The sequence below is a fragment of the Trichechus manatus genome, unplaced genomic scaffold, assembly GCF_000243295.1.
Source record: "Trichechus manatus latirostris isolate Lorelei unplaced genomic scaffold, TriManLat1.0 scaffold00189, whole genome shotgun sequence".
NCBI classification, from domain to species: domain Eukaryota; kingdom Metazoa; phylum Chordata; class Mammalia; order Sirenia; family Trichechidae; genus Trichechus; species Trichechus manatus.
The window spans coordinates 55902-66651 of NW_004444125.1; the positions used below are offsets into that span (position 1 = coordinate 55902).

General features: G+C 32.9%; 1 protein-coding gene across 1 annotated transcript in view; it reads right to left on the minus strand.

Moving 5' to 3' along the window:
* Nucleotides 1-3399: 3399 nt before the first annotated feature.
* RAD51AP2 (RAD51 associated protein 2) overlaps nucleotides 3400-10750 on the minus strand; it is a 9943-nt gene continuing 2592 nt past the window's right edge. Inside the window, 4 exon segments of the mRNA XM_004387595.3 lie at nucleotides 3400-3575; nucleotides 4703-4707; nucleotides 6979-7054; nucleotides 7626-10744. Coding sequence (XP_004387652.3) covers nucleotides 3400-3575; nucleotides 4703-4707; nucleotides 6979-7054; nucleotides 7626-10744 — 3376 coding nt within the window.

Below are 10750 nucleotides of genomic sequence, written 5' to 3' on the forward strand. Positions count from 1 at the left end.
GTTGCAAGAATATGATTTTTTGGGGGACAAAGGGTGGAATGTCATGGATTGAATTATGTCCCCCCAAAAATGTGTGTATCAGTTTGGCTGGGCCTTGATTCCCGGTATTGTGTGATTTTCCTGTGTGTTGTAAATCCTGCCTCTATGATGTTAATGAGGGAGGATGCGCAGCAGTTGTGTTAGGGAGGCAGGACTCAATCTACAAGATTGGATTGTGTCCTGAGGCAATCTCTTGAGATATGAAGAGAAGTGAGCAGAGAGAAGAGGGGGACCTCCTACCATCAAGAAAGCAGTTCTGGGAGCAGAGTGCGTCCTTTGGACAGGGGTCCCTGTGCTGAGAAGCTCCTAGTCCTGGGGAGCACTGATGAGAAGGCAGAGAGAGAGAAAGCCTTCCCTTGAGGCTGACACCCTGAATTTGGACTTTTAGCCTATTTTACTGTAAGGAAATAAACTTCTCTTTGTTAAAACCATCCATATGTGGTACTTCTGCTACAGCAGCACTAGATAACTAAGACACCTGGATAACTAGAATACTATTTCTTCCCGGTATTGTGTGAATAAAATGATTATTTCTTCTGAATGTGTTGTTACCATACGTTCCCATGCTTAAAAACAGATGAAACAGAGATATCTAGAAAGCATACTTTCAAACAATGTTACATGTTTTACAATAAACCGGGGGAAATGTAATTTGTAACCCTTCTGATGTCTTTATATCTTATACGCCTTAGCCCAAAGGATTATATTTTTAGTAATATAAAGTCAGCCACAACTATTATATGTCTATGTAATTTGTGTAAAGTCTGTGTCATTAGATAAACTTTCCAAAATGATGGCTGACTCTATATACATTCTTTTATGTGGCAATTTAGATGGAACTAAAGATCAGCTTCACTGCATTTTTTGTGTTCCATTTTTACTTAACTAAATAAGGTTAAATGGACAATATTAACTTGGAGGTTTGTGTACTTAAGGTAGTAACTATCAACATAACTTTTTCAAGTTGATTTAATATAAGGCTCTGCTTCTTTTCTCATGCTTACTGTTATTCATCCAAAAGCTTGTTACTTTGAACTGAAGTAACACAGAGCTTTATTCTAAAGTTGAATAAAAGCAAATATTTTTTAAACAGGCTTTTCATCCTTTGAATATTTTTTTTCTGAACTGAAAACATGCAACTTTTGCATTTTAAAAACAAAGATAAAAAGAACAAGGTGGAAAGAAGATGGATTTCAATTTGAGTTGTCTCTATGCAGCCCCCACTGCAACCTCTCCAAAGCCAGACTATGAAGACACAAAATCATAAGAGCTAAAACGTCACCTGCCTTCTGCCCTCCAACTTTCTAACTCCAGATTCAGGAACTTACAGCAGAAAGGGGAATATGGTGTCTGTTTGTCTGTTTGTGTATACGCGTCTTTGGGTAGGAGGTAGTGGGGAAAGGAGAACTTAAGTGATGGATGACACTAGCAGGAGTATGTTTTGCATTTTGGAAGATTTAATTTGTTTTAGAAAAGCTCTATAGATCAAAGCTATAATGGGACAATGGATGGAAAAACATGTAAGCTAGAGTTTAAGCTTATCACATAGCCAATCAGTTCACAATATGAGAGAAACAACAGTGGTTGTAGGTGAATATACTATTTATTAGAGAAAGGATAAAAGCCTCCATAAAAGCCTCCTAGGGACTAGGAATAAGAATTGAAGCACACAAACTTGCCGTTGAGCAATAGATCTGAGAAGGAAATTCAATATTCATAAATGGTGAGAGAAAACAGAGGAAAGACTACCTAAACACAATGTAAAGACAAACCTTGATTGTGATGAGGTTTACTTTGTATAAAGATTTTTTAAAAATCCAACATGGGGCTTATAATAATGATAAACATAAGGAGGAGGACCAGAAGGAGGAGAAGAAAGAGGAAAACTCTTGTAGAAAACAAAAAAAGGAAAAGGAACAGCTTTCATAATACTCAAAGAAACAGCACACTCTTAAAAATAATCTAATGCAGGATCCAGAAAAAAAATTTTCAATAAACGGTTGAACATTCTAATGCTACTATTGAGTAGTTCCTATGTATTAGAATTGTTCTAAACTCATAACATGTATTGGCTCATTTAATCCTCACAATAATCCCATGAGATATTATTATCTCTTTTTTAGAAATGAGGACTTGCCCAAGATCATAAAACTACTAAGAATTCAAAAGACATAACTATGATGAGACAGGAGGAGAAATGTATTCACTCATTCCTTGAAAGAATATTTTGTAAGTGCTTACTAGGGGACAGATAGTATTTCCAGCCACTTGGGATATATTAGTAGGGAAAATTTTGCCTTCAAAGAGAGCTTACATTCTAGCAGGAAGTTAATTATGTAGTATGAGAGAAGATGATGAGGTCTGTGGGGAAAAAAGAATAGAGCAGGATGTTGAAATTGGAAAGTGCTTGGTGGCGGAACAGAAATAAATACAGTTGGATCTGAGGGTTTTTTTTTTTTTTTCCCCAGTGATTCTGAGAATCCTTGCTTATAATAGAATAATTTAACCCAGTCACGTGTATTTTGTGAATTGATACGTTTTCCTCTGCCATTAGATACTTCTGTTTTTGATGCTTTTTTATTTATCTCTTGCTAAGCAGCTAATTTATTGCTGTTTATCTGTCTAGTGTTTTTAGAAATATATTTTATACTACTGGTGATTACTTTTAAATGTAACATATTTCTCAACCAACCTCAAGCATAGAAAATAAGCTCCATGAAGGCAGGGTCTTATCCATATCTTCTCTATCACTGGACCTAACGCAATTCCTAGCATATATAGTAGGTATATTAAAATATGTTTGTTCCATAAATGAATAAATAAATACAGATATTAACTACACGATCACAATTCTGCCCTGAGGCCAGAGATAAATAGATTCTGGAAGAGGAAACAAAGATTAGAAAAAGAATGCATAGATAAGTGGGAAAGGTTAGAGGAGACAGCCTCTATCCCAATCCTGTGTGATCTTAAAAAATTTACACATCCTTTGTGCATCTCTATTGTTTCATTTGAAAAATGATGGGAATGTATTAGAACAGTGGTTTATTATCTTTTTTTTTTGGATAATAGATATTTTTGAGAAACCCATAAAGGCTATCAATCTTCTCCACAGAAAGATCATATATGTACATTAAGAAAAATAATCAGTTGACATATTTAATGAGATAATAAAAGTTCTTTAATATTTATTTGGCAATATGATATGAAAACATCAATGAAACATTTTCTAATATTCAAGGGTAATAGATTAATTTACACAAAATAAACTCTTCGTACTTTATAATAGAGAAAGCCCAAAACCCCCAAACTAGATAAAAGCATTTGTTCAAAGAAAGCAAGAAAACACTTCTAGGTGCTCTAAAATGTTTTGAAATATAAAATTCCAATATCTTCTTTTAGGTTCTTGTAACATATTTATTTCAAATAGGGATGAAGTTGTTTAAGTTTAGCTTTTCTTGACAAACCAATTCTGATTGGTCGACTGCATGTCTTAAGCGGAAGTACCCTTAAAATTCCATGTGAAAAATGGCTACCTAAAAATATAAGATGATACATGAGAGAGTAAAAATTACCATTAGTTTCTATGCTTAAAAACATTAACAAACTTCTAATCATGACATTAGCAACATTTACTGAATATTTACTATGTGCCATGCACCCTGCAAGTGCTTTAAACGCATTATTTTACTTAATCCTGTGCCCATTTTTAAAAATGTGAAAACCTAAGCAGAGAAAAGTTAACTAACTTGCCCAATATAAAATAACAACTGAATAAAATCAGCAATCCAGTCAGACAGTCTGACTTAACAACAGACCAAAAAAAAAACTATATTGTTTTTAAAGCAAACCTTTAAAAACCACGTCATTTGTCTGTTAGAAGCTAAACAATGCCAGGTTGTTCATGGTTATGTTTGGCTTCTAACAGAAATTATTATCAATAATATAGCCCAACTGTATGTCCTCTGTATGCATCAATAAAGGGGTCTGATTTTGAAGTTTTTATTTAACATTATACTACATTATTTTCAAAGAGGTACAAAACATTTCATGGAGATGCATCTGTTCTTAAATCAGTTAACCAGAAGGATGAGATCAACTGCCCTTGATAATAAAATACAGCAATACCTCTGACTTCCAAAGATTTTTTTTTTAACTATGGGGACATATGTAAAGTTAAAATTTTAATCAGGTTTTAGTGAAGTAATATGATATCATACTAAAAACACTGTAATCAACCCAAAGTTAAATCTGACAAAAGATAAACAGCATGATTTCTACTCAGTTGAATCAAACAGAATCTGTGTGTATATCTATGTAAATAATAATGAACAAAATACAAAGTTAAAATTACATGTAAATTGGGAGGAAACAATGGCAACATAGCTATAAATCAGTCTATGATACTTTATTCAGCATTAAAATTTAACTAATTACAAAAAGTAAGAAAAATGATAGTAGCATTTTATTGCTAGAAATGAAAAAAAATTAAACAAAAAGAAATTTTTGAAATAGAATTGTTAGACTATATCTGATACATACTAGATTCGGTTATAGAAAATTTCAGCAATTTATGCTAAGTATATTTCTTTATTTTAGGACTATTATTTCAGAACAAAGCCATGATTAATAATCTTTTTGATTACTTTTACAAAGTCTAGACTTCCTCTTTCATATTCCAACATAATAGATACTTCCAGTAATTTTGGGATGAGTGGGAGATCACTGAACCAGTTTGTGTCAACAGCAGACAATTTGCAAACCATATGCCCTTAAATTGCTGCTAAGTTGTGGTTGCAAGGATATGCTTCTTTATCTCCTTGAATTTCCCACCTTTTTTTATTAAATTATGATCCCTTTTATTATTGCTATACCAAAAAAAAAAAAAATCCTGGATTAATTTATTGCTTTGTGATCCTAAATTTTCAAGCATAATACCAGAAATTGTTTATTTTAAAAGTCAATGTTTATTAAAAAAAAAAGTCTAGAAATTAACAGTCTTTTACAAATAATACTTCGATTGTTTTCTAAATCCTTGCAACTTAAAGTGTGGCCGATAGACTAGAAGCATCTACATCTACTGGGAGCTTGTGAGAAATGTAGAATTTCAGGGCCCATCCCACAACTGAATCAGAAACTTTTAACAAGATCCCCAGGTGATTTGTATAGATATTAAAGTTAGGGAAGCACTGGTCTAAAAGATATGTAAAGGGCCTGGCTCACTGGCTGAGAGACATATAATACATATTCAAAATAATTTTCAAATACTTGCTTTTTGTACACCACAGAAAGAAGAGAGGGAGTGGGAGAAACAAAGAAAAGATGAGGGAGAGAGAGAGAGAAAAAGAGAGTATGAGAATGCATTGGAGATTTTAGTGGTAGAAACTCTAAATAAGAGAAGAAACATCATGATAACAAGTGGGTAGGCACAAAAACATTTCAGGACACTTAGGATCTTTCTGATGCCTTTAAAATCACACTGTAGAAGCAGGCACACACTCTGCCTAGGCAGAGATTTAGTCTATTCTTATTAACCTCACTTCCCAGTTTCTCCCAACTATGGATTTTAACAAACTTAGAAAGATCATTTCATTTATATACACTTTGAAAGTGAATCCAAATCTACTATGCTAACATACTATTAAATAATTCTGGCTGAACTCATACATTATTTCTCATATTTAATGACAAGGCACTTTACCTTGTGAAGACAGAATCATTTTATTACAGGTTTAGATATTTCAAATAAATGTAACATTTCTTTTCCAATCTGTGCCCATGTTATATTGAATTTTCCTCATATATACATGTCACTACCACAAATATAATCTTGATGACAATATGAGTATGTGCTCCCTAATCTCCCTAATCTTCATCTATTCCATATCAAATTATGTTCAAAAATGCCAATTTCTTCCTTTCTTTCTGTCCTAGAAGAAGCGACCCCCATCTTTTCCAGACTAATTCCTGCCACACCTGCTTCTGTCTCATGAAATACTGCTCCCTGTATTATTTCCTTTATTTGGGAGAGAAGAGACTATCTGAGGGCCTTTAATCTTTCAAGGACATGGATTGGTTTGTAAGATCATTTTACTGTAGTATAAGAAAGAAAGAAAAGATGCAGTTCTAAAACAACTGAATAAAGGGACCAGGGACAGTATTTTGCTCATAATGAGAAGCTCTGGAAAAACGTTTTGAGAAATGATGCATACCTGAAAACATTTTGGTAGATATATTTCACCTACATCATTATTCGTCATTGATCTAGCCTTGTGTAATACCAGAAATTTTTTATCAGGCTATAACTTTTCCTAGGTTCCCTAATTTCAATCCTACTCCTACCGCACCCCAATTAGTATTACAAATTAGAATAGTGTTTAGTCTATATTGTTTTACTCTGATATTGTAGACCTCTTAGGCAAAAAATAGGGTTAGTTGTTTAACTTTAGTTTATTTCTTTAAATAGTAATCAAAAGTTTAAATGCCATACTTATAAATTATGTTATTATTCCTAAATGATACTATCTTTTAAAAAAATTTACAAAATAAAATGTCCATATAAGAAATCCTTTAACAATAAAAAGTATAAAGAACACTGATAATAAATCTATAATGGAAGTGACATCTCATCAGTGGAAATTCAACTTAGACAAATGCCACTTTTGTTTTGCCAATTAACATTAAGTACATTGGACACCTATCTTATCATGTATGACACCTAATTTAAAACATACTTTTAATTAAAATACATCACTGCAAATATTTGAACACAGTTTCGCAGAGTGCATTTCCCAGTAATCTAAATACTTCAGTAAAATTTATAAATGTTTACAAAAGTATTAAACTCTTGTGCTCATTTTCTAACATCCTAAGTATCTATGTTTTCCTCATGCTGAAAATAATCCGATAGTCATCTTAGAAAATATTCTAGAAAATAACTTTAAAAACTTACCTTTTTCTTCTTTAAATTCATCAGAAAACAAAGCAGGCCTTTGAGGTAAGGATTTTTCACATTCTGCAAATAAAGATCAATATAGTAATGTAAAAGCAAACCAAACCCACAGTCTTCAAGTCGATTCTGACTCATAGCAACCCTATGGGACAGAGTAGAAATGCCCCATAGGGTTTCCAAACCTGTAATATTTACAGAAGCAGACTTTCATGTCTTTCTCCTGAGCATCTGCTGGTGGGTTTGAACCACCAACTTTTCAGTTAGCAACTGAGCACTTAACGACTGCACCATCAGGACTCCTAGTATAGCAATAAGTAACTTTTATATAAAAATTTTGATACTATAAACAAATTATTTTCTCAGAAATATTTTCTTCAGTTGGCTCCTAATTAATGCTTAGAGAAATGAAACAGGATTCATCAAATCTCCTTTTAAAAATTTAATAATGTGTTGCCTTCAACTTCAATGTATTATTTAGTGTTTGAACAGCCCTTTATGGGAAAATCATGTGCATCAATAAGCACTGCCTTACACTTTGTCTTCTTTTTTGCCAAAATTATATATTTGGCCTACAGAGAAAAAGCAGCAATTTTCTTCTATCATGAGAAAGAACATTTTAAAACTAATGTCATACCTTCCTCAGAAGTAAAATAGAGTAATTCTTCTTCCAATGTTCTTGGACAATACTTATTAGGAACTTCCTGCTCTCCTTTATTGGGTTCCGTTTTCCACTTAAATGAACTTTGGTGTCTTTTATGCATATTAGGACCTGCTCGAGTATCACAGAGCAAAGAAGGTGCACACATTTTGTTGACTGTAACCACTTTCAAATCTTTTTTTCTCTCCTTTTCTACCTCCTCAGCATCATTACTTTCTCCAAAGTAATTTTCTTGCCGGTTGTTTGTTTCCACAGTGCTAAAAATTTCTTTTTCCTTACTAATTTCATGAAACATATGAAGTTCTTCAAGTACTAAATCAAATTTACTCCTCATTTCAAAATCTTTTCCTATTGTCAAAGCTTCTGTTGATAAACACTTAGTAGTTAAGTCCTGAAAACATTCATTGTTCCCTGCACTCGAATCAGTTTCAAACTGATGATTAACACATTCTGTAGAGTCATTCTTTGGATGAAAATGCTTTGAATTAGCTAACTCACTTTCTTGCAAAATGCTCTCATATTCATTTCTGTCAGCAACGTCGTTTTGATTAACACATATTTGGTTTGTCTGCATAGCATCTTCCACGTTTACTTTTTTGCTAATTAATGAAACTGATTGTACAGAAAACATGCTATCCATTAAAGAAAAACTGTCTTTCTCTTCCTTTTCTCTCTTAGTATCTTTATGAACTTGGCAACCATTTGTTAAACTTTGTGCTGTGGTTTTTATTTCTTCCTTCAAAATTATTTCATATTTTTTTTCTTTAATTTCACTTAGCAAGTTCCCAAAATTTGGCACCTGAGTTATAGTCATGGTATTGGTTTGTTGAGCGCACGTTATGTGACTTGCCAGGGTGGCCTGTTGCTTGACATTAAAGAAATCCTCAGATATGCACTCAGCATTAAAACTAGTGATCTTATTATGCTTCTGATTTATTTCAGTATCCAAATCTTGGTTGTGCATACTTATTTCATAAAATTTTTCATTAGTGCATCTTTCATGGTTTTGAATAAACCGAGGACTAGACTTAGCATTTTTTTTAACAGTAATAGGACTAAAGTGGGCCCAATCTTCCACATTCATGACTCCTTCAGGACAATTATTCTTGTAACCAATTTCTTTTGTCAAAAAAATGTCAGTCATATCATTAAATTCCACAAAAAGAGGAATTTTTTCATAAGTCTCAAAGATTGGAAAACACATATTTTTAGCAGTCTTATTGAAGGAATTGATGGTTTCTTTCTTAGATCCTTCAAAAACTTCTTCAGTTTGAAATAGTTTTCTTTTCTTTAACATAGGTCTCATATTATCTTCTAACATCCATGGAAAAGTTAAAATCTTTATTAGATATGCAGAATGATTTTCCACTATGATCATTTTTGGATAATTCAAATACACTATCCATTTGAAAGTGTATTCCTCTTCTAATTCAACCTCATTTTCAACTGTTGTTAAAGAGTCAAGGTTATTGTTGGTTTTCAATATAATATTTAGAGATTCTGAAACACTGGTCTGTATATACATGCTTAAAACATTCTTTCTATAGACATTCATATTCCTGGTTGTTAGCTTTTGAATCTCAATTTTCTTTTTGCACTTCAAAGTCTCATACCAGGCTAAAATACTATTATCTTTTTGACTTCCTGAAATATTTTTATGGAAACAAAAAATTTCTGTACTGAAAGTCTCAAAAATGTCACTTATATGTAAGCCTCTTTGTGTAGTATAGTATCTCAACTGCAGCATATTATCATTTTCTTCTTTGTCATTTAAGCAAACAATTTTTATTAAAGCTTTTTGACTACCCAGTGTTCCTATCATAAAAGGTTTTGATTGTTCTTTACTTGCATTCATGGCTCTTGTATTGTGATAATCTTCCTTGTTTAAAAGGTCTATTTCTAATAACTGTTGCAAATTTAATTTTGCTTCATTTATTTTCATATTTTCACATTTAGTCCTGTAATTATTCATAGTCCAACAACTTTCCCTGTTTCTTTTCAAAATACATCTAGTGTTACAGTCCCAGCTTTGAGATTTTTCCAACTTGGTAGATATGTAACTGTTCAGGTTTATTTCTGCTTCTTTTCCTTTTACATTTTCAAGTATTATAGTAATATTCTTTTCATAGACTCTGACGTCACACTTGGTACTACTGTAGTTATAGTAGTTCAAAGTGATCAAGTCTTTTTTTCTCTTGCAAGTAATTTGGTTGCTGAATGATTGGTGGTTACTTTCATAATACTCAGAAAAAGTATTTTCTGCAGCCACAATTTTATTATCATTCTGTAACTTTTGCTTCTTAACATCAGGTCTATTTTGAGAACAGTAGATATTTGTGAAATCCCTAACATATGTCTCATTTTTGTCAGTTTTTTTCTTTGCTATTTCCTTTAAATAGACAGAGGACATTTTGCTATTTAAATAGGTTGGAAACTCAGGGATACTTATTGTGATATTATCTCTAAAATAGCAGGGTCTGGCAATTTCCAAGCTGGGCTGGTTTGGAGATTTTGATATTTTTAGTATAGATGCTAAAATGTTAATATCTTTTTTATTTGTTGTCATAGCACTGTCAGCGTCACATCTGTTCTTCATTTCATGAAGTGTTGCTTTAGCTTCTTTGTAAAAGGTAACATCTACAAATGGATTTTCTGCCTGTTTTATATACCTATTGTCTTTCTGACTATTGTTTCTCCCTTGGACTAAATGTTTTCCATTCATGTTCTTAACTCCATGTATACCATGTACGGTGGTGTTGGACAGAGGTTGACTAATCTCTGCTTTAGATCTATCGTTGTGCACGCTGAAAACCTCTCTTCCATTCCGTCCTAGTTCAAAAGACCTTCCTGAAGCCCTCAAATCAGAATCAAAACTTTGTGAGGGGAGAGACTGCAAGTAGTTATTCATCTGAAATTTGCTATTTTGGCATCCCAGATGACATATCTTCCTCCCACTGACTGATTTCTCCACACTGGAATCTGTGGAGTAATCAAAATTTCCATTAATTGAAACAAGGAGTGCCTTGAAGGGTCTGGGCGGCAACTCCCAGATTTTTTCTACCTCAGACAAACGAGGCACCAAAGGCAGCCGCCACCTCGCC